Here is a 24,590-nt window from a genome sequence, read left to right on the forward strand (position 1 = left end):
ATGATAGGGATATAAATCTTCTCATCTAACTACCAACAAGAAAAAGAATAGGCACATTTCTCAAAATATTAAACCATAGCTTAATAGTTTGACATCTCTTGTCATCACTGAGACTCAAGGACTGCCGGACAAAAAGTGTTTGTCACAGAACCCCCGCAAAACCACAACCGGATGTTTTTACACTTCAGTTTTTGTCCATATTAAACAAAGTAGATATAACATCAATTCTTGAGATTTAAAAAGGTGCTGGAAGGTGGATTTTGTTACCTCTAAACAGAGCCAGGCTAGCCAATTCCTCCTTTTTCCAGTCTTTATGCTAAGCTAAGCTAACAGCTCCAGCTTCCCATTTACCATACAGACATGATTGTGGTACTGAGCTTCTAATCTAACTCTCAGCAAGAGAGTAAATGGACACATTTCTGATAATGTGAAACTATTCCTTTAAGGTGACACAAGCCAAATGGGTTGAAATCCAATAATCTACAGTTTTCATCTCCCGGATTGTTTGCAGTGATGAAATGCCCCGGAGTAAGACATTGAATCCCTACCAGCTCCAGTGGCTCTGCTCTGCAAAGCAAACAAAACAAACCTTTGCAAACAATTTAACTCTGAACCAGCAGCACAGCAGGTTTCTTAATGTTACTCGTTTCTTATTAATTAAAGAGAACCAGTTGAAACGCTCACAGCGCTCACCTTTCAAGAAACATTTCAGAATCCACCCGACGACATTAGAGGGGCAACTAACTGTAACTAGTGACGCATTAAGATGACATTAAGCTGTAATTATTACCTTGGATTTCTAATGCCTGAGAAAAGTCAATGAGCTGTTGACGAAGTAAAAGTGCATTTCAAACTCACAAGAACTCGACTGAACATTAACCAGCTGCAGAGTTCGTGTTGAAGTTAACTTTATCTTTAAAAGCAAAGTCAGAAGAAGAAAGTCAGTCGACATATGGGCTTAGAAACTTTGCCAAATGTAGGATAATGAGTAACGACTAACTAGGAATGATAAGAAAAAGACTGAAATCTCACAAACAAACACGTCACGTTGAGTCCTCTATTAACAAACTAAAACAAACTCACCTTTAAAGAAAACAGATAGTCCATCAAATTACACAGGTGTGTTGCTGCCGCCTGCCTAAAGTACAACAAGATAGCTATATTTGCTTTTACAATGTCAAAAGCAAAAGTTAGATATGTCCGCCACTTTCATGGAAGGCAACCTGTTTCCCATTTCAGTTAGCCCTCGTCACGTGACCGGGGAAAAGGACATTACTCAGTTTCAGGATTAGCCCTTAAAAATCCAAACAGGATTATCTGAACTCTCCCTGAACACACACACGCAGACAAACCCACATTGTTGAGGAGATAATAATTAACTTTGTAGAGTTGTGAGCCAGTAGAACAACCAATAAAAAGGAACTGTCATACAGCAAACATTTTTATCTTTCGTGAGCTTCATGGTCATCACGCTGCTGGAGAGTCTAAATAGAGATTCTGAAGAGGCTTGACAGAATCTCTTAAAGGATGTCAATCAACACCTTCTGCAAGAGATCAATGTGGCCAAAGGTAATATCGGGTCTTATCCTGTTTAAAGACAATGTTTTGTGTAATGTATACAACTAAAGGGTAGATCATCTGGGAAACCGCATATAGCCGATACAAAGACAATTGTGTCCAACTTTCTGAACAAAGCAAAGTATATGTTGGATTATAAAGCACTTTAAAAGTTGTACTTTACATTTACTTCATCATATTTCAGTTACTTTGCAGTATGGAGAAACGCATCTACAGCTAATGTAAATCCATTATATAAACTACAGAAAAGGGCAATACAAATTATAAATAAGGTGGATTCAAGAACTTTCACTTTTTAACAAAGTTTGCACAAACTACATTAAAGCAGATATGTATTTCAGTGTCTGAAGTCAAACTGACAAAGTATTTTAAAAGTTGATCATCTATTATTTTCAATTTAATAAAATGCATAGAGCCCAGATAATGGGGTCATATGAAATGAATGGGTTTTAATGTGTGTGGCTGGGCCTTAAGACCATCTATGGCAGATCATTTATGTTATTTTGAGTGGGCAGGTAATTTAAGATTTCTCTTCTTCCCGCTTCTTTTCGATCATAGAATATGCATTATGTTACATATTGTAGCTTATATGTGGTATTTTGTGTGGAAAGTGTACACTTAGGTGACGTAAAAATGAATACATTTATTTTCTTTAAAAGGTACTTAAATGTGTTGCTTTAGATATAAACTAAATAATTTGTTCCCGACTGTTTTAATAATGTGAAAATCGGATCAGTCATCCAAATTATGACAAGTAGTTAAACCTATGGCCTCTCTGTCTCTCTGCACCTCTTTCATGGATCAGTAGTTAAGTGTTATGTATCCACTTCCACCTCTGAAATACTCTGCATTCTTTGCCTGGACGGGTGGGGTTGGATTTCAAACTTAGACAGCACTTGTGTTGTGTATGTCCTGCAGGTAGATGCAGTGGTTGTCAACATGGTGATCATAAAGTTGTGAAACACTGGAAAAGGAAGCAGCTTTGCAAAAAAAATGCTAAGCAAGCATTTCCTACATTTGTATTCTACTGAAGAACAAAGCAGCTCTGGTGCTGCCAAATGAACACCATGAGCACGTCTACAGGAAAGTTTGAACAAGATTGTGTATTATTCAGTCGCTCAACAGTACAATAAAAGTTAAACCTCATCAGAAGTAGCCTGATTTGTTACAGAGTGGAAAATCTCTTTGTTTTTGCTCCCACTGCGCTGTGAAACATCACTATTCCCACTCACCTACGGATTGAACCCACAGCATAGTAAACTGTTTTCAATTTGGGATGTTGAAAGGCGTTCAGGGAAACGTAGAAATCCTTAACTTAATAAAAAGAACATGAGAAAGGTTGGAAAATCAGAAAAACAACAACCAATCCTGATAATTCCTGGATTGCAATCGGACGTAATAATTCCTGGAATTCACTAACCATCACAAATTGATAATATATAACAATATGAGGCTTTTCGTGGAGGGGGGGATTGTTCCGTTAAGCTTGTGATATTTTCTGCTGCAGCTTCTAAATCATCCTGAAATGAATTTGTTGAGAACCTCTGGAGTTGGGGAATTCGGTTTTCTTTGGCTGCTGACCAGCTGCCCTCCAGGCAGCATTTTTATCGCATCAATGCAATTATGTTTTTCATTATACGCCAATATTATGTTAGTGTTTCCAACACTGGCAAGCCATCAACATTAAGGAAAGAGGAAGGAAACTGTTTCAGTTGTGGAACCGTTTCATTCTCCAGTGCTCGGATGAAAAGGGAAGCTCAACAGGAGCAGCTCTCTCTGAGCAGATCTGAAGTGTTTTGAACTATTCTTAACGGTTTTATTTTTGCAGTCACAAGTACTGCATGTTTCCAGGGAATTGGCTCGAGGATGTGACTAGATTTGTACACAAGTAGCTCTGGAGGCAACAGCACTGTCCAAAATCCACACACTGATGCCAGAGAGGACTGAGGGAGCTGATGCAGCGTAAATCAAGCATGGGGAGAATATGAAATGAAGTAGAGGAAAATTACACACTAAACAACTAAAGACTCATGCATGAAAAGACAATAAACTGCTAATTGTGAGCTTAATCTCCTCCTGAGGAGCATTTAACCTGGTGGGAGCAGACTCGGCCTCATGTGTAAGGTTTCTCAGGCTGTATTTATCACGTCACACGCAGATAGAAAAAAACCTTTCACCATATTATAAACAGACAGAATCCATTAATTAGTCCCTACTCACACGTTTGATCATGTGAAGCCTCATCCGACAGGGCGGACTGAGGCTCGTTTGTGTGCGGTCGTGTGGACTTACACTGTGAATAACCGATGCCATGGCATCTGTAATCTGGTTGGGAGCGCTGGGGTTGCTCATGGCTCCACGGTGGAGTCGCTGCAGGAGAGGCTCTGGAACGCTGGTTTGGGTCAGTGCGGCTTTAGCCCTTCTCTTTCTCACTGGGACTCAGACAGCTTTTGGGCAGCATAACCTGGAGACAGACACAGATCCACATTGAGCTGGAGATTTATAACATTAAGGCACAGCTGTGAGATGAGCAGTGCAGGACTTGAAACCCCTTCTCATACACTGTCCTCGGATTTTAAGACATTGCATCAAGAACATGATCCTAAAAACACACAAAAGCGTATTTTGTCAAGGCAAAAAAACGAAAAAGTGAAGAATGATGCAGCACAGGTACTTAAGGCATTTAAGTGTTTGCTAATATCTTGGGGTCACAGACATTAATTGCATACAAAACATTTGCAATCAAATATATAGTGTGTAGATGTACTGAGATTATGTTACTTTCTCTCCTAAAAAAGTAACAATCTCTGTGAGGCTTTACTTTGAGCTCCATGCTCACGTAAGCATGCCAACATACTCACAAATGACAACGCTTACTTGCACTTTAACCTCATAAAGTGCTGACGTTTTTTGCATGTGCTGAAGTGCAAAGCCAGCAAAACACAAAATGCAAAGCAACACGCTTCACTGGAGGACCACTGAGGAGTAATCAACAGTTTCCGGATTTCCTGGAAGACACTGAAGTACCTTTGAGTCCCCAGATGCACTTCACAAACACAGCTGGCCTTAACTGAATGTCGTTTTTATGATGAATCGCACACACTAAGACAATCGACAAGAGGCATGATGGCTACAACGGTAGAAGAAGTGCACAACAACTATTTTCATTTCTATGATTTCAAGCCTCGTAGCAATTCAAGGTTATTAACCATTAGAGCCAGATAAGAACCAGATAACACGGTGCTACTGTGCAGAGGACCCTTTGATAAGCGGCGGCACGTGCCACCGCTAACCTCCACCCTCGGCACTCACGTACGACATACAACCACAGGAATCCAAACGTAATCAGGTTTCAGTCGGCCCGAGGAGGAGTTTTGATAGAGATGCACTACGAGAAGATAATAAAGTACAGAAGTAATATGCTGCAATGTGGCAATTAATGGAAGCATTGTAGATCTTGATGAAGCTATTTTTTATCGTTTTTTTTCGCCCTTTTTAATTGGAAAAAGCCAAAAATGAAGTGGTTCTGGCTCCTCAAATGTGAATATATGCTGGTTTTCTCTGATTGTAAACAAAATATTTTGGTTTTCAGAATGTTGGTAAGCCAAAACGAGACATTTAAAGAAGTCACCTTGGGTTTTAGGGAAAGTCTTTTACTATTTTAGAGGCCAAACATGAAGTGAATCAATCAAGAAAAGTGTTACTTTCTGTTCTTGATACAATAAAGCTTTAGTGTTCGGCGACAAAGGTCAACAGGTGTATAGTGTATAAACTCAAATGACACCGAGGATGTATTGCTAAACAGGACATATCTAAATGAATTGAAGCAAATGACGTTAAACATTCTAGACACCCAGACGGTCGTGATCATATTAGACTTTAGAGAAATCTCCTCACCAGTGGTTTTCCTTCAATCTAAAAGCAAAGGAATACCCCCTTTAGGTTCACTTCAGTCAGAAATCATGTTCTGGCTCTCTGACAGCAGCTATCAAAGAGACAATAAGCCTCTCTGCTGCCCGACTGCAATCATATCAATGACCTTGTTGACGGTGAGGGATTTCTGAGGTATATTTCACTAAAACACAAATCAATGATAAGAGATTAAATGCAGTGCAGATGAAAAAGGAGACATCATCCGCCAAAGAGACCTGAAACCGAGACGCCCAGCAGACAACACAAGGTTTTGGCAACCCTCCTCCTTTGCTCTGCCAAAATGGTGATTACAAACCAGAAGCTCTTCTATTCAGAACAACAACTTTAACTTGTTTGAGACAATCTAATCCCTGTAGTAGAGGCAATAAAAGGAGTTAGTTTGGGTGTGTTTGAAGATTACTTTCTCAGTAAACCTAGACCCCACCACTGTGGAAGAGGCAGGACGGGCTACACAGGGATAAAGTTACAGAACCCTGGGATACAGAGCATGGGAACCAGCTTATCTACCTCAGGGCACGGCTGTAATAATACAGAATACAGTAATGATCGGAGGAGAAAACAATAACGCCAATAGTCTTGGTGAGCAGGCAGATTTGTTTTCTATTAAAAAAGCATTGTCCTCGATCTGAGCATTCTTGTCTGTAATCGGGTACAATCAGTCGGAGGATTGAACAAAAAGGAACTGGTTATCCGTTATGCAATAACCGAAATGACAAATGGGTGAATGCTGACAGTGTAAGAGGAAGTGAGGACAAGACGCTCTTTCTTTCCCCTGGAAGAACTTCATCATGTCTTCCCAAAGTGATCCAGAAGCCCAGTGCCTCACAAACTTTTCCTAAAAGAAGACGATGAGTGTGGGATTTTTTAAATTTATTTTTTCCTTACTTTTCCATTTAAGATTTAGTCACAGCCTCAAATGTGTGCATGCAGGGCTTTGGGAAAACTAAATATGAAAACAGGAAGAAGGTGAGGAGGAGCTGCAAATGTATAAAAATAAAGACAAACTGGGCATTTTGGAATTCTTTCTAGCGTACATAATGTTAAAAATATATATTTTACTGGAAAAAACATTTGCATGCTTGGACCAGACCTATATTCTAAAGATAATAATGGTTGAAACAAAATGTCTCAATGTCTACCCTGTGACATTATAGGTTAACTCAGCGTAACAAGCGGTCACTGTCCCTCCTACAGAGAGCAGACTATATAATCAGGTCATGTGTGAAGACGCTACCTTTGACCATTTGGTCATCTACAGAAAGTAAAAATCAACTACACAGTAGTTTCTTTTTAGATCACAGATGCATCAGGCCTAGGAGCTTCAGATGTCACATTTTAGATATTGGGTATGCAAAAATAGCAGCCAAACCCTCATCGCCTTTAAAGGATGCTCTTAAGAGTCTAAAAAGGTAATCACTAAAATGTTGACATTTGCGTCACATCTTGAGAGGAAAGTGATAACTCAAGACCACAACTTTTGGGTTTTTTCCGTCAGTATTAAGAGCTTTGATGTGGTGACTCATATTTCCTGTAGAGTGCATATATACCAGACTAAGTCACCTTGGTATGTTGTAAATTTCCAGTATTGCTAAAAATAAATGCCCTGCTCACCTCGGAAATACAAAATTTCCCTGAAAGGAGCATTTTCCTCCTTTTACTTGGAATATAAGGCACACTACAGAAACCTTTTATGGAAAAGGTGAATACAAAGTGAGGAACAAGTCAGACATTAGCCTGCCATTTTGAACACTTTGTATTTCTTTCAAATTTGAGAGGCTAGATGTATTTTTTGAATACTCTGTAGGGTTTTTCTTGAAGAAAGAACGACGACAGGTTACATAAATCGGCGACACTCAGATGTTCAGAGGAGAGAACTGGAGCCGAGAGAAGAAACAACGAAGATTTGTTTGTCAAAAATGTCAATTTTCTTCCTCCGCATATGTCACTGAAATCTCATGTGACCTTTGTGGTGAAAGAGACAACGGTTAAAAAGTTCTTTGCCTCCACATAATGACATTAAGGGAAAGGAGCGAGACAGTCAGACGACAGGACAGAAGTCATGAGCCAGACTCAAACTCACGACACGAGCCGGTGAGACGCCCGGCTGGGCCTGGCTTCAATCACACAGCTCGGCACGCGTCGACCACAGACTGCATGATCATCTACAAACTTTTATCAAAAAGGGCATAATTAAAGAACAGTCCAATATAATACACAAACTGCCGATAAAAATGCTTGTCCAGAAATAGCAGCTTGATCACAATGTCCAAACCTCAACAGGCCTGTACTTATGAAAGCAGGACAATGACAGGGAGGAGAGGAAGGTTTCATTAGAGAACTGAGCAGACAGAAAACCAGACAATCTCTGATTCATTTGTTACATCTCAGCAGGACTTTTTTCCTCCCAATTGTGTTGTTGTGATATCTTCCAATGACGTCAAGATAAATCGTGGCCTTCGTGTTATATCAAACACAATAACATGCTGGAAGATACTGCCATGAATTTATAGAATCAACGGCATTATCGCCTGTGTAAGCTCTGATGTAGAAAAACATGTGCGTGATGAACAGCAACAGAGGGGTTTAAGAAAACAAAAAAGACAGAAACTTATTAAGTAAGGTCTGTAGCTATGAAGGGTCAATTTTGATTCAAGCACAGCATTTAGAGGGTCATCACTTCCCCAAAAACACAGCCTTTAAAGGCTCCGATTTAGGATTCATAAGAGTGTAAAAGCATGTGCGCTGCTAAAACTCAAGTGGGCTCAAAGTGGCTTGTTTATGGCCTTTTTTTCTGCTGTGGAACTAAGCAGGATTTGCTCAAGCCGGAGACACCAACAGGAAGAATTCTGTTAAGTTTGATTTGACCTGAAAAACAATTGAAGACTAACCCATACAAACAATGAATTAAACAGACAATAAATCAAATAGAAGCAGTTATAAAGTAACATTCTGACAAATAAGACAACATGACAAGTGGATAAGAAATAAGATATCCAATATTTGTAGCGTACCTTTGTGTGCTCACAGCAGAGAGGCCACCGCAGACATTGTAGTGCAATTCTGAACTCTGTTGTGAAGAGAGACCCGGGGCTGGTTCAGAGTGCAGGGCAAAAACAAACAGAGAGAGGAGGGAGAGATAGGGAGACAAAAGAAACAAGAGTTAGAGATGTTGAGCCGATCATGTGCGGTCCAGCCTCTCGACGAGCCGAGAGCTCTCTCTCTCTCTCTCTCTCTCTCTCTCTCTGGCTCAGACCAACTGATAGCGGCAGCCTTCCTCCTCAGGATTATGTTTCCTCCTCCAGCCTGCTGACAAGTAGCCATGTGACTCCAGTACCCATTCAAAACTGAGTCAAAGCACACACAAATTGATCCGTCTGTCACACACAAACAACCTCAACCGTGAGGTGGAAATTTAACCCCAATAATCAATATCTGTCCAGATTGTGACAGTGGGGGATTTGCATGTTTTATCCCGTTTGTCTTGTGAACTCTAAAAACAAAGCAGTGACAACTTGAAACTCCTCGTTACTGGTTGCAAATGTCTACCAGTTGTGACCAGCACGACAAAAAAAAAGATACTATCCTCAATTTATTTAAATAGTTTTATAGTCCTGAAGAAGTAATTATCCAGAAATGAATTAGAAATCAAGGATGAGATGCAAGTTTGAAAAAATAAGCATAATACTGTGTAGCAGAAATATGTTATAACAAAATGTACTGAGCTAAATGCTAACGCCACTATGTTAACATGCTGATATCTAGCAAGCACGACCTTTAGCACGTTCAACGCTTAGTTTGGCATACTTACATTTGCTAAGTAGCATTAGCTGATGCAAATTATAAATACATTTTATTGAAATTGCAATATGAACCAAAACCACCAACATCAAGCTCACGGTGGCGCTAGAGGTAAAGTCAGGAATCTCTAAAGTCATTAGGATACATTGAGAACCATGAATGTCTGCATGAAGTTTCATGGCGATCCATCTTTTAGTTATTGCTATATTTCATTCATTGGCAGTAACAACAGGCCAAAACGTGCAGAACATTGCTCGGTCCTTTGATCACATGACGATTACATCAGTCATGTGAGATACTGTTATCTATTCTGAAAAGGTCCTTTAAGATCTTTTTCAGTCTGTAAGAGGGAATCAAATTCATGCTGCGACACACAGACACAATAGGTGAGCAGCTGGTAATGAAAAAGGCTTTTAAAATTAAAAATTAAAAAGGCTGACATAAGAGGGAGCGCCACAAAAGCCTGGTTTACCGCCACACGTAGGAAAATCAATGAGCTCTCTCATTTCAAACATTACAGACTGAAGACAGGAAGTGAGTCACTGCACTGGCTTTCTTTAGAACATTGGGCAACTTGACTTCTCATGAAGGGCATTTTAAAACATCTGTAAGGCTTAATGATGAATAAGTAATCCATTTTCTGAACTGAGCGATGCAAAAGGCATTGTGAATACATCAAGTTCAAAATGAAAGTAGTGCACATGTACTTTAGAACTGCGTGTTTATACATTTGCACAGGATGTTTATTCATTTGTCAATATGTGTGCGTAAAATGAGTGGGAAAGAAATGACATGTTCCCAAATATGTCTTTAATTATTAACTGGTAATGACTTAATATCATTGTGGCTGCTGACATTTCCATCAGTTTAGTTGGAGTTCACCAGGACTATCCGCTTGTACTTGTACAGTTTTAGGGTAATGTTTCCTTTAAATACACTCTGGCATGCTACAGGTTCTTATTGTGTTTGGCAATGGAAAAAAATAACTTGTCGTGTCATGGAGGAATCAACACTATTACACAATTAATCCCACCTAAAGTCATAAAAGCCGCCAGATTAATTGTGTTTTGCAGCGAACAAAGAACAGTCCTGTGATCTAAACAAGTTGCTTTCCACGTTCGCCAAATAATCGAGCGCTGCATTCCACATGAGCTTATATGAGCCTTAGGGCTAAAGAAATACCCAACCTCAGGAGGAACCTGAGAGTGTGTGTGTGCGTGTGTGATAGAATTGTTTGTCCTCCGGGGATGAGGGATCACTGTGGTCACATGCATGTCTTGCGGGGAAAAGAAACAGTCAAAGTCACAAGCAGCTAAAATTGAAGTCCATTTCAAAGTGTGGGGCTTTCCTCGATCCGCACAGTGTGCTAATAATAGCATTATCCACTGTGGTCCACCATATAAAGAGCCGTGACTTCATGCGTGCAAAGTCGATTCACAACTTTTTCTTAACCATGACCAACAGACAACATGCTGATTACACAACCGCACAATAGAAATATCGGCCTCACTCTTGCTGTGACAATTTAAACAATAATGTTAATTGAGCCGGTTTTTAAACAGTTCCAGGTTCATTTGTTGTCACCCAATAAAGGAATCTGTGCTACACCCAGGAAATCTCGTGCACATTTTAAACCATATTGTCTCTGCTGAAAGAAATAGAAAAAGACCAAAAATAACATTTAACAAGTTATTCTACAGAATAGATAACGTTTATGAAGTGTTAACACAACTCAGAAACTCTCCCTCCAGCTTCCTGTTATTATTCTCTCCCTTCAAGTCCACAACAACTCCGATAGGCTCCTAGACATTAAGGAAACACACTCAAGTGGTGAACCCAGGACAAACGGTTTACTTTAAAGCCAACAGGTGACTACTACAACCAAAGCTTGAACTGACAGAAAAACTCACCAGAACACCGCTCGGTGCTCTCGCCCACTCAAGTCTCCTGGTAATGCAAAGCCTGACCTCGATGTCACTGTATACCACTGATAGCTGCCCCGTTTGGGGATCTCTTTGGGGATTTGGCGGTGGTGTAGGTTGATGCCTGTTGCCTCCGAGTGTTTTCAGCCTGAAATAGCTCCTCTCTTTGCATGCAGACGTCTCTCTACCTCCCCGCTCTTTTCCACACAGCTTAGCGGCCACACTAACGTCACTCAGGGTCTGGAGGAGTCCAGCACTTTAGCATGACTGTGCTAAGTTATGTGCACACAGTCACTGGAACACTGCCAGTCTCTCAGACAGAGATAACAGCTGCACTCAAGTCAACGAATGCCCATCTGCATCTCGCTCTTTGTCCCGTCACAGGCTTCAGCCAGCAGCGGCTGTTCTTACAGCTAACACAGCACCTGTCTTTGGGTGTGAAGAGGGATTGAAGAGGCAACTTCATTCTGTCAGCTTACATAACGCCGGTCCATTGTCCTCCACTCTAGAAAAGAAAGAGCCATCACCACTCAGGTATTTTTATACCTTGAGGAGGGTTAAGAGTGTAGGAGGCCAACAACACACACTCTGAAGTGGAAACAAATGTCATGTGGAAACACTTCGTCTGCCTGCAGACTAGAAACGTCCTTAGGCTCGTATAGTAACGAGCTATAATAGAGTCAACAAAGAGCTCATGCAATGACACAGAAGGTCAAACATTGGTTTATTCATAATTCCTATTTTGTTTGAGGCTTGGATGTTAAAGATTCTATTAAATGTCAGACTCATCAGCAGACTTAGAGATATACTGATAGTGTATTCTTGAGATACGAAAGTAGATTTCATGTATTTTTGACACTTGATTTTAAATAATATTTATAATGCTTATTGTTAATGATAATAAAGTTGTTCAACTGCAAAAATAATCGATATATAATGCAAAAACAATAAGTCTTTGTTGACAAGGAATATAAGTAGATGTATATTTACTCGATCTTTTAAGGGCTGTGGAGAACTGCAGAGTCGGGTAATTGTCGGTGGAAGAAAAGGAAAACTGGTGATGCTCATGAAGGACAGGTCAGTCAAATCCAAAATATAAAATATGCATATCTTGCTCTTGAGTTCAGTGTCAACATAGAGACGTGAGTCCAGAGGTGTTGGGGCGTGGTCATTCCTCATCATAAGCTCAGCCAGGGCTGCTCCGGTTGCACCAGCTGCACAAAAGATAAAGCCACATTCTCACAGAAACATGGTAATTGTGGAGCTTTGACCCGGTGCACTTGTAATAACTGAATTTACTCTCATGAGACTCAAGACTGGGACGGGAGTTAAAATATCTCCCGTGCTCCCGGACCAAAATCAAAAGGCCTCAAAACATACAAAAAAGGTCAAATACAAATCAGCCATTATCCATTTTCTGGACAAACAACACAACCATAAAAACTCTTACACGCACATGGGAAAGGATAACAACAGTGAGGACGCCCGGCTATGTCTTATGCAGTCGAGTGTATAATTAGACACTCCAAAGAGACCACAAACATTTAAAGAAAAGTTTAAAGTGGGAGGACGGTAGGCCACACCATGCACGTTCCAAGGTGTACTGCCAGAGCGCTTAATGGTAATCAAATGCAACTTAGCGGGCTCCAGCAGCGCGACAGTCAAGCATGCAAACTGAAATATGAAGGGACTTTACAATATCTAATAGTAAACAGACCTAAAATAACAGTGTTTAGGTTAGGTTGAGGCAGATGTTTAGGCCTGGTGTGTTTAACTAAACTCTGGGTCTGTTTATCAGAGGGGAAGGTAAAATAAACATGAAGACCCAAGAGGCCACGACAAAAAAAAAAAAAAAGCTTATCATCAGCCTCTTTTCCTTCCTCGTCTTCTGCATGACCAAGCAATTCCCAACAAGAATGCGGAGACACTCTGCTCAACTGTTTGCACAGGATTTTTTTCCCTCTCAGGGCAAACAAACCATTGTTGTCACGAATCAGTTTACAATAAGTCCGTTTGACGTATTGCACTGAGACAAAGGAAAACAAATAATAAAAAAGCAGACTGTGATCACGCGGATAAGACGGATCTATCCGATGTGTCAAAGCACCGCGAAGGAAGCCAAAGCACTCTGGAATTTGAGAGCCTGAATCGAACAAGGTCAGATTTAGCAAGACAAACATTTCAGATTGTACGAGTCCTTGGACTATTATTATAGTTAGAGATTATAAAACCTAAGTAAATCAAACCACTGCAGACAGATAATCGTCTCTGCTTTGCATCAAAGTCCAATATCTCCTCAAATAACCTGCAGTGCACATGGTGATGATATTGGTGAGTCAGCAGAAGAGAGACACATCCTTCCTCCCATGCAGCCAGAGGGCATGTCCTGAGATCTAATAGCCATGTGACAGCAACAATCCAGGGACCATGGTTCCCAAACTAGGGTGCAGGGACCTGCAGGGATCCTGGAGAGGGTTTCAAATGGGTCCATGGCACACAAAACATCGAAATTAAAAGGAGCCACGTTGAATTTTCTCCATTTCTGTTGTACAAACTGTTTTACACACTATAAGCACATGTCTCGATGTCGACGCTGACCTCAAGAGCAAGCTAAACTTCCAAATATTTTGGATTTGACTGCCATGTCCTTCATGAGCATCGCCGGTTTTCTTCTTCTTCCCCGTCAGACTTCCTGTCCATCCTGTACTTTACATGTCATATAGCTGTCTCGATAGCTTAGCATCAGAGCACTCTTGTTTTCTTAGATTCATACGGTAGAACTTTTACAAAGTAGACGTTTTGACCCGTCACAAAACTCGTAATACAAAGCATGGCTCAGCTCCAGGCATCATTTTAATGCAGCAATTAATGATATTAGTTTCACCTGTGTTTCAAAATGTCTGCTGTGAAAAAGCACACAGCAGAAAAATACAGAATATTTGCTGGTTACAAATTAGATGAGTCACTTGTACTTCCGTTTCATATCATTATAAATTGATAAATTACTTCTGAACTAAGATAGAGGTGTAATAGCAACTTCTTTGGGCCTCTGTTAATTGTTTTTTGTTGCATAATGCTTCATTATGTTCCCTCATTAGTGTGCTCCACTTTCATCTCCAAATCTATGGTACAATAGGACATAAACATGGAATGGAGAGACGCTAGCTTGCTAGGATGAGACGTTACCGTTGACATTATCGCTCACTACCCACCCGTCTGTGAGGAGGCTTAAACCACGACAAAAAGTTAAGTTTAAGCACCTTTACAGGACTTTCTCTCCTCTAATAACCGATTAACAAGCCGAGGAACAACGTGAAGTCATCCACCAGCAGCACCAACGGACACTTTCGTGCATGTGTGGCAGTTGGTGGCTGTCAATGCAGGAAGAAGATAAGTCAACGGTTAAAGCCAGTTCATCACAGCTTTTTAAAATGACAAAGAGCTCAAAGCAAAAAACGCTTTTTCACAAATCCTTCTGAGGCGTACAGACACGCACACATTCTGTCATATTCACTCACCGGTGTCTGGTACTCACCTCAAACTCTGTCCGAGTGACTTGCTCAACCGGCATCAAGACGCAGAACATATGAACACTTTCCTTTCCGGTATGGAATTCAGATTAAAATCCCAACGTGACGAGCGTTAGCGAAGGCGTGCATTTACCACCACTAAAACATTTTATATTCAATACTGAGCTCATTTTAATCAAATTGTATAAATAACATTACATTACAGCATGATATATCCATTGGCTTATTTAAAACGCAATTCCAGACTTTTATTTTGAAGTCAACATTAATCAAGTTCCGGTTATACTTTATAATTTCAGGCAACTTGTCGACATTTTTTCAAGGGAAATTGTTGCGCCTGCGCTGTGAATCATGATTAATTCTGATGACAGCCTGAAGGAGGTTCGTCTTTTACCGTTATGATGCGCAGTACGCCCAACAACAGAAACAGGAACACATTACATATAAATTAAACGTTTAGAGTTTCTCATAATGTTCTGAAAACGTGATTTGGAATCAACTGAAATGCTAAATGAGGAGTAATTTACATTATAAGTACAAGTAGTAGTCTAAGTACTAGAGTTAGCTTTATTGGAAAGGTTGGCAATTTGCACTGCTGGAATAAATATTGTTTTTCTTTAATGACATGACGGAGGTGGATATGCATTCATGCATATACTGTACATGTTGTAAAAAAAAAAAGTGTATATCTAAACGATAAAATAAACATATTGTGTCATTTAGCTGCTGGTTACTGTTCATCAGACCTGTTGAGAGAACCCGCTCTTGTGTGTGGTTGTTTTGAGGTACAGTGCTCTGTAGCGCCGACCAGAGGGGAGAAGATGAAACAGGTTGTGTTCAAGGTGTGAAGGGTCTTCAGTGGTGTTTCCTGCTCTTTTCCTGTTTCTCTACTCAAGTAGATATTAGAAATGTAAGTTGTTATCTCAGCGAGGCTCAGTTTACTCTCCTTGGAGAACAAACATTGTTTCATCATTGTTATCATCAAGTTAAATCAAAATAGGCCCTTTTAACAATTAAGTAGGCTATTGCCCACTTGTTGGGAAACTTTAAAGAATAAAAAGGAAGGAAGAACAGAATGCATGATAAATGTAATTAATTAAGTCAATTAGCAACTAGCCAAGAGCCCCAAAAGGCTCCAGGATTGCCAATTATCATCTGGTTTGTGCAAGAGTAATAACAAATGTGTTTGTAACATCAATAAAGCACAGTATCCACTAGCATAAGTTAAGGTATAGGTCCTGCTTTACCTGATCTTGAGGCCGTGTCTTGAAGTACTTTTTTTCCGTGCTGTGCTTATAGAGCACATTCCTTGATTAATGTTTCATCAAATGACCACATTGTCATGTTTTCAGCATCATTTCAGTATATTTTCATGTTGTCTGGCCCATATTCCTCAACATGTCCTGTAGCTCTGCTGTTAACTCTCACCTGCCCCTCATTTCCCCTAATTAGTCACCAAGTATATGCACCAGGCCCATAACTCACACTCTTTGCCAGATGTCAGATCAGCTATTGTGCCTCATAGCCATAGAGGTCCAGCCTTTGTTTACTCTATCTGCCCAAATGTTTGCTAATGACCTCAGCCTGTTTACGTTATTTATCCGCCTTCCTGCTTCCTCTTTGGACATACCTGCCTTTGCTGACTGCCTTTATATGTGTTTATCTTAAATATCTAACTGTAGTTGGATATATTTATAAAGAAGAAGGGATACACAGTATTTTGTAACACCGGTAGGAAACACTTATTCCTTCAAAAATAATAGACTTGTTTATTAGCTTATAATGTTAGTCAATTATATAGTTTATCTAGCTGTTCAGATACTTGTCTTCCTATCGCACTCTATTCAGGAGCAAGTTTATGATTACCTTATCTCATGTAATTACATTTATTATCACTAATAGTATCGCATACTATTCCTGTAGTAGTGTAATACCTTAGATTTCATGGGATTGAAGCAGGCTTGATCAAAGTAATTTAAAGCATCGTAGTTACAAGTTGGATTCCCACATTCCTATATATTTTTGACAATTTTAGCAAACTTTTTTTCAAATGTCAGTCAGATAAAATCATAATAATGACAATTTACTTTATCTACCTTATTTTTTCTGGTGCATACAGAGCCAAAGGTGCCTTGAGTCTTGACCAAAAACGTTTTTATACCGTTAATTGTTGATTATATTCATCTTGCGTGATGCAACGGTCACATTAATATAAATAGAGTAACAGTGTCCCCTACTGGTGGTTTGCTGCTACTGAAGCCAGGACTTTCACCGGGAAAATATAATATTTATCATATAAATCCTGTCCTTCTTAATTTATTTTTATTTGGTATAATTTTGCTATGATCTGTCTGAGTCACGTTTAAAAAATCATACCGTTAAATAAAAACCAACCTCCGCAGACTACGCAGATATGTTTAGTCATAGGTGATAACGTTGTTGTGAGGGCGGCGGTTGGTGTTTGAACCTGTCAATCGTCGAGAGGGTTGGCTGGATTTGTGCACCGCTGGCTCTGCGCGGTGTTGATAGGCTGGTTTCTTGTTGATATTCTGTCAGTCTTCAAGTCAAAGGGTCTCGACCGATGCAGCTAGCATAAGAAAGCGTCGCTGCAGACCCAACCAGGAAGTCAACAAAGTTGTAATTTAATATTAGCGTGACTTCGATATCCATCCATAAACATTGAACCGACGAGATGAGTTCTGCCGCCCCTCCGGTAAGCTGCAGACCACCGAGCTGCGTTTTGACGTGACACTGCGCTGCACACGTATATTAGCTTGCTAGCTTCTTTTAGCATCGCCATCGTTCCCCTTCGTGCTAACTGTTAGCCGCAATGCTAACGTCGTTTGTTGACAGCCCTTCACTGTGCCACAGACACAACAACAAAACTAACGTTAGCTGTGTGGTAGCTTGTCATCTGTTGGTTTAATGTATCAGGGTAAATTAATGCATTTACCTTAATAGAGGCTAATTAACGGCTAAACACTTTGCTAACAGATATGAACTCAGAATGAGAGAGTCTAAGGGCGAATCTGCAGGTCAGCTTCAGTCAGATTAAAGGGAGGACAAACAAAGACAAATAAATATAAAATACAAAATACAGTGTAAAAAAAAGTAATTAAAAGTAGGAAATACAATAAAAAGATGAACATAGAAGCTATAGACCATAACCATCTTTAACGCTATATGCAAAGTAAATTATAGTGCCATTAGTAAGGGAAACGTAATGTTGCATGGTGTAAAGTAGTTGTATCAAAAATAGAAATAACTGGATACTGAATTGATGGATTTATTGGATTGTGGTATTGGCACCCCTACAAACTGTACATGGCTGATCAAACGAGGCAATAATAAAACTAGAATAGAGACCATAAGCAAAGTAAAACAAGTCTAAAATGTGTGTTTTTAATGCATCTTAAACAATAACTGAAAATGCTCTGAAGGACATCAGGAGCCAGACAAACTGTACCCCAGCAGCCATTGGTTGTGCATAACTTATAAGCGAAAAAAACTACCAAAGAGGTCCATCCTTTTTCAGGACGTGCCTTTTTTTGACGAGTTTCTATTTTCTTGTTTTGCAGACGATTGGGGAGTTATTCCTCATCCTCGGTGAGATGGGCTTCTCAGAGGAGCAGATCCAGGCAGCTGTACAGGCCGGACATTTCTCTGTGTCAGACGCAGCTGAGTGGTGAGTTCTTCCCCCAGCTCTATTCTGAAATAACTAGCATTCATTTAAAATGCTAATATCATTTCCATTCAGTGTCTAAAAGACCACGATGTTGAGTAAATTGATTCTATATCCGTCTCTTATTTGTCGACAGGCTGTTGCAGGGTCAGTATCCACATCACCGGTTGGTCAAGCATTCATCACAGCCGGCTGAGACGGCATTTTCTGCTTTCAACCTACCCAAAGAGGCAGCGGGCACTTCAGAGATGCATACATCTCCTTCTGACAGCAGAGGTATAATACCCAGCAGGTTGCTCTTTTTCATATAGAAGTTAAATAACCATTGTAATATCTTCCCCTGTCATTAACGTTTTCAATAGGACTTAAAGAAATTAATGGTTTAGGGAGCAAAATTTAAATTTTTAAAAAAATCTCAAACAGCATCGCTGCTGAGACCCTCACAGTCAGGCAACCTGTCCCCGGACCCACTACCAGTCGAGTCCCGCATCAAACAGGACAAGAGTGACTTTGAAGAGCAGCAGAGGCAACGCGTTGCACAGGAGGCTCGAACAGAGAGAAGACAAAAGAAACAGGTCAGCAGGTCACCGAACAGTGCCAACTCAGCCGGACTGGCAACTTGCCTGTTACCACACAGAATGAAATGTGAATGAACTGACCTCTTGCCCTGTGTGTGTGTGTGTGTGTGTGTGTGTGTGTGTGTGTGTGCGTGCGTGTGCGTGTGCGTGTGTGTGTTCAGGAGCGTGAGTCTGTGTTGAAGCGGATAGCTGAGGATCGGAGGAGTTTGCAGCAGAAGAAGCAGACCAGCGCTGCCACAGAGACGTCTCCTCCCAGTGCTCAAGGGCAGAAGCTCGGAGGACAGATTCAGACAAATGTGGACAACAACTGCGTCCTCATGGTGAGGAGATGTTTCATTTGTATCCGTGTATGATGTCGATACCGTCAAAGAACAGTTGTTTAAACCTCATGTGGTGTTTTTCTTTGCTGCAGATTCGGCTCCCATCCGGCGAGTCCATGCGTGAGCGCTTCCCAGCCGACGCTCCTCTGCGCAGCGTCGTGGAGCACATCACCGGGCGTCACCCCTCCCTACCCTCCTTTTCTCTCCTCCAGGGTTTTCCACGGAAGCGCTTCGGGGAGGCGGAGCTCGCTTGTTCTCTGCACTCTCTCGGCCTCACTCCCAACGCCGCACTGTGCATTCAGACCACTCCTCCCGAGACTCCTCAGGATCCACCGAGTCCCGCGGCTCCGCCGTCAGTGGGACACATTGAGCCCTCTCCCTGTGATGCGTGTCCTCAGCCACACGTCCCGGTCCTGGAGGGGGCGGGAGGGCCGGACCTCGTTCTCCCTCCTCCACTACCCAACCAGCTGTGGGAGGAGGCGGTGAACTACGCAGGGATTCCTGGAGTTGGTCCTTCTCTGACTGGACCATCTCACTGCTGGGGTATGTATTAAATACTGTGTTAAAAAAAAACAGATTTTAAGCTGGTTTGCTGCCGTACCTCACAAATTCATCAGAGCTTATTTGTTGTGTACAGTATTACTGTAGTAGCTTATGCAAAAATCATTATTTAAATAGCTGTTGGGTCATTATTTGACATTCCTGGTGCTGTTCAACAGGCCGAGGCAACAAGATGGTTACTGGTAATGCCGAAGAAGCTGTGGGCATAGACGTCGACGAGGAACAAGGAGAAGAGGAAGATCCACCTTACATGCTTAACGGTACGGCACCTCATCCCTCCTTTGACCTACCTTCTGCCTGCCATTTTTACTGTATCTGTACCAGCCGGTTTTGATGTCAGGGACTACTTCTTTGTGACATCTTACGATCGTTACTTTTGTTGTTTTCACAGGAATGCCGCGGCTGCCTTTCTTTCCGGAGAATCGGTTCCGTGGAGAATTTGAGCCGCGGCACGCTTGGCCAGAGCAAGGCAACCGCCTAAGGTGGGTGTCTAGACAGACTGGTGCTGATGTAACAACTGTGAGCTGATGTAACTTTGTATGTATAATAGATGCAGTTGTTTTTGTGTTGTGTGTTTAGCAGCTGGTTTTAATGAATCATTCTGAGGGGGCCCCTGTTTAGGGCTTTGGCACATTTATTGTTAAGCTCTGTTGTATTTTATTTGGAGAAAAATCTATTAATTGGCTGACATAAATTATTATAAAAGAGAGTTGTGTTTGTGTGTGTTTCAGGGAGGCTCCGGAGGAGGACCCAGCGGAGCCTGAGGATGCCGGAGGTCGGGAGGCCCCTGGAGCTGCAGGTCTGGCTGCAGTGGAGCGTCTTCAAAGAGCTGCACAGCAAGAAGACCCCCGAGCCTCCCAGGGACAACCGTCACCCCCTAAAAAACCCTTCAGGGCACCCAGCGTGCCGTCCCTATGTGCCTTGGCGACCCGCGCAACCGTCCACCTCATGACTGGTGAGAGACCCCGTAGGATATTTATTCACTGACGTGAAAACGTGTCTCGTCGCTTTGCTTACTCACTGTCGTCACTCTTGGCCCTCAGCTCCCAGCATGCAGTACAGCAGCAGTCTGGCATGCCTCACCCCGGAGCTAGCGGAGCTTCTGCTCAACCACATGTCCCGCGAGAGGCTCCTGCGTCCGCGCACCCTGGAGCTCTTCTTCGGCTGCCCGTTGCAGAAGTTTGTCCTGAACTGCTACCCGTACTCCACCAACGAGCTCCTGCGGCAGTTACGGGCCTTCACGGCGCTGAAGCACCTGAGTCTGATCAACTCGCCTCTCATCACTGGTATACAAGTTCATTTCAGGGTGGAATCTTTGGGCTTTTCAGTTGCTACAGTGCTACTTTCAGTTAACTTCTGTGATATGTTTTGCTCAATGTGCCGTTTCATTTTAATCTCCTAAACGTGTTCTGTCCAGATTCTGGGCTGTCAATCGTTTCCAGTCTGGTCAAACTCCAGTACCTCAACCTGGCCTCCTGTAGCAAACTGACCGACTCCTGTCTGCATCACATCACAGGTTAGGCTTTCCACAAACTGTCCTGCTAGCACGCCTGATCCCATTATAAGCTGCTCTGTGCTGAATGGGTTTTGGCAAGCAATCAACACATTTCCCTTCCCTGTGTCTACAAGGTTTAAACAGCCTGTGTTTCCTGTCGCTGGACCAGACCAAAGTGACAGATGCTGGGATGGTGTTGTATCTCCAGTCGGCTCCGTCGTGTCTCTCTCAGCTCAGCCTGAACCAAACGGCTGTGACTGAAGCCACACTGGCAGTCCTGCCCACCTCTGTGCCACATCTGAGGCTCCTCAGCATCAAGCAGACGAAGGTACCACGGCTCCACCGGGCACATCTGGCCGTCACGTCTGTTAACTGAGCAGCCGGTTTATCGTTTTATGTTTTTTTTTTTTCTCTCGTGACGTTTCTTGTTCTACCAGGTCAGTGATGTGTCGGCATTGGCGGAGCTGTCCAGCTTGCAGACTCTCATCCTGGATGGGACATGCGTGACGGAAAGCTCTCTGGAGCACCTCTCCACCCACCCTGCCCTGTCATCCCTCAGTGTGGCGGGAATCCCCGTAGCAGATGGTGACCACGCCCTGCAGATCATCTCAGGTATGTAAAATGGAAAGAAAGAAATGACAGGGTCTGCGGTGAACCGAACTCTTAAAAATAAGAGGTTTGTACTTTCCTTCCAGGTTTAAAGTTGACTCAGCTGACCCTCCCTGGACGCCACTTGGTGACAGACAGCGGGTTGTCCTTCCTCTCCAGACTGTCTCTGCTCTTAGAGCTGGACCTGACGGACTACACACAAGTCACGGACCAGGGAGTCCGCCAGCTCTCCACCATGACCAGGTCATTCCCACACCGTACGACACATGCAGGTCATTAGAACAGCTGTCTCGGTGTGACGAGGTGTATTGACAGGAGTGTTGCGTGTACGTCGTTGCGTAGGTTGAAGAAGCTGTCACTGAGCAACACGCAGGTGACGGATGCTGGGCTTCCCTCGCTGCGAGGCCTGCAGGAGCTGCAGGAGCTCTGTTTGGACCGAACGGCGGTCACCAGCCGAGGAGTGGCCGAACTCGTCACCTGTCTGCCGCACCTCCAGGTGATTTTACTGCCAAGCACCAGCGTGGTTGAAGAAATTGTTGAAAAATATTTTTTGGTTATTTATAAAGAGGACTTTTTATCCAGTATTTGCTGCTTTGGAGCTAATTTGGAGACTTGCAGACAAGTTGATTAGTATTTGGTCTCCATGCGAACCTCTGCCTGTATTGTCGATGATAGTAACAAGTTAAAATGTCTGAAATGATCTCCTTTTAATGTGCTTGTTAATGTTTTTTAGGTACTGGGGTTAGCCAGCACTCAGGTGGGCGACACGGTAGTGAGGAGAGGACTGATCCGCTGCAATCAACTTGTGAAGCTCAACCTCAGCCGCACGCGGATCACAGACCACGGTGAGGTCTACAATCACTGGCCCTGACTCGATCACCGCACACAAATGTGACCTTTTCTCACACGGGTGAACAATCTCGATGCATTTTTATACGTTTTTTAAATTTTTTCCCCCCCCTCAGGTCTAAAGTTCTTGAAAAACATGCCTCTGGCTCAGGTGAACCTGGACGGCACCGGCGTGAGCATGATGGGTATTGCGAGCCTCCTCTCTTTCACGAACATCAGCAGCATCCGGGCGAGCAACACCCGCAGCATCCCCTCCGACGACGTCTCGGATGAGGAGTGGGAAGCCCAGTGAGCATCGAGAGCTTACTCGTCCGTGCAGACTGTACCTGAGCTCGCCTCCGACTGCTGCGGTCCCCCTTTTATCCCCGAAAACACGCTGCCGTCTGGATACTGAAGCAGCATAACTGAAACACTCCTCATTTGCACTGTTTCATACGCAGCTAGGGCCACTAATCTGTCAATCACAGCCACTACTAAGTTAAAACCTGAAACGAGAGCCTAGGCCATTAACGTTTACACATATATAGACATACACTGCAGCCCTTTGTCTCTGGAACAACTCCACCCGACAAACGTTAAAGCTTTATGTGAAGCCTTATAGGTCGGAACTATCAGTTTCTCCTCGTTGGAGCTTTTTCAGCCGACCGGCAGGAACATATTAAACGTTGGAAATGTAACATATAACACAGCATGTATTTTCCGACTGTAAAGACTATCAGCCTGATATGTTTGAATTCAATTAAAACCTAAATAACAAGTTGTCAGTTCAACTAAATCTTTTTTTGAAGGAAGTGAAGTCTGAGTTATTAAAACTAACATTGAAGCTTCAGCTGTATTCACGTCAGCTGTATTCACGTCATTATTAGAATTAGGTCTAATATTTCTTTGTTAGTGTCAATGATTGGCACTATTAACTGTACAGTACATGCAGAAAACACTAGTCGGATGATAAAAAGTAGTTGCCACCATGACTATTTGCTCAGTTTCTCATTTTAATGTTATTTTATTACTACAGTGCACACTTTCTACCATCTTGCTCAATGTTTGGATCATTACGTTGCATAATTGGTCTACGTAGGCATTGATTGTGTTTTCTTTTTATAACAATTTGTTAAAACATGTTTCGTAAGGTGGTACGATAAATCATGTTTCCCATTTAAAGAGAAGTTATGTGATAAAGTGGTAGGTTTAAAATTTCTTGTTGAAACTGGAATATGTGGCAATGAGAATGAGTAGTGTTTATTAGAATGTTATGAGAAACTGAACATATTCGTCCTGGTAGCAGCAGAGTTTGGCCAAACTTGTTTCTTTGACACTTTACTGTAAGAGCTCATAATGAAGAGCTCATAACTTGCAAACCACCAAGTCACTTAAAAACAATTCTTGTAAGTGCATTGGATTCAGTTGATATTTCATAAATGGCTGTTGTATTAATGTTTATTAGCATTAGTTATGCTACCATCTTTTGGACCAGCTCAGCCATCAGTTCCATGGACGACGGGGTGAGCAGCAGCAGCAGCATACAGTGAAGAGACTATAAGATGAAGTAGGATCTATGCAGCCATGGGGCTCACAAGCCAGAATCCAAAGCAACTTATTTTACTCACCTCAAGTTCTGTCCTCTTGTTCAGAGAAGTAAAATACTTTATTTTCCCTAAAGGCTTTTGATTTTTGGATTCAAACACTGTATTCGTTAAGTGTAAAATAAAGTCTTCGGAAGCTAAATATGCTGTTT

At 42.0% G+C, this 24,590-nt stretch overlaps 2 protein-coding genes across 3 annotated transcripts in view; one reads left to right on the forward strand and one right to left on the reverse strand.

Annotated features, from left to right (window-relative positions):
- Positions 1 to 11,348, reverse strand: part of slc4a2b (solute carrier family 4 member 2b) — a 33,687-nt gene extending 22,339 nt beyond the window's left edge. For both annotated transcript variants that reach the window (XM_079181582.1, XM_079181581.1), the window contains exons 1-3: positions 11,220 to 11,348; positions 8,523 to 8,601; positions 3,871 to 4,042 (exon numbers count right to left, since the gene is read on the reverse strand). In XM_079181582.1, the coding sequence (XP_079037708.1) occupies positions 3,871 to 3,930 (60 nt within the window). In that variant the 5' untranslated portion in view covers positions 3,931 to 4,042; positions 8,523 to 8,601; positions 11,220 to 11,348. The remainder of the gene's footprint in view (positions 1 to 3,870; positions 4,043 to 8,522; positions 8,602 to 11,219) is intronic.
- Positions 11,349 to 17,336: 5,988 nt separating this feature from the next.
- LOC306712228 (uncharacterized protein) lies at positions 17,337 to 24,570 on the forward strand. Its single transcript, XM_079181406.1, has 17 exons — positions 17,337 to 17,474; positions 18,340 to 18,446; positions 18,580 to 18,719; positions 18,867 to 19,018; positions 19,183 to 19,341; positions 19,434 to 19,884; positions 20,061 to 20,162; positions 20,294 to 20,384; positions 20,634 to 20,857; positions 20,946 to 21,188; positions 21,320 to 21,418; positions 21,532 to 21,725; positions 21,835 to 22,009; positions 22,093 to 22,249; positions 22,349 to 22,502; positions 22,740 to 22,851; positions 22,972 to 24,570. Exons 1-17 carry the CDS (start codon positions 17,454 to 17,456, stop codon positions 23,145 to 23,147), a joined length of 2,757 nt encoding a protein of 918 aa, XP_079037532.1. The 5' UTR covers positions 17,337 to 17,453; the 3' UTR covers positions 23,148 to 24,570.
- Positions 24,571 to 24,590: the final 20 nt, after the last annotated feature.

Source organism: Pholis gunnellus, assembly GCF_910591455.1.
Source record: "Pholis gunnellus genome assembly, chromosome: 20".
In the NCBI taxonomy this organism is placed as follows: Eukaryota; Metazoa; Chordata; class Actinopteri; order Perciformes; family Pholidae; genus Pholis; species Pholis gunnellus.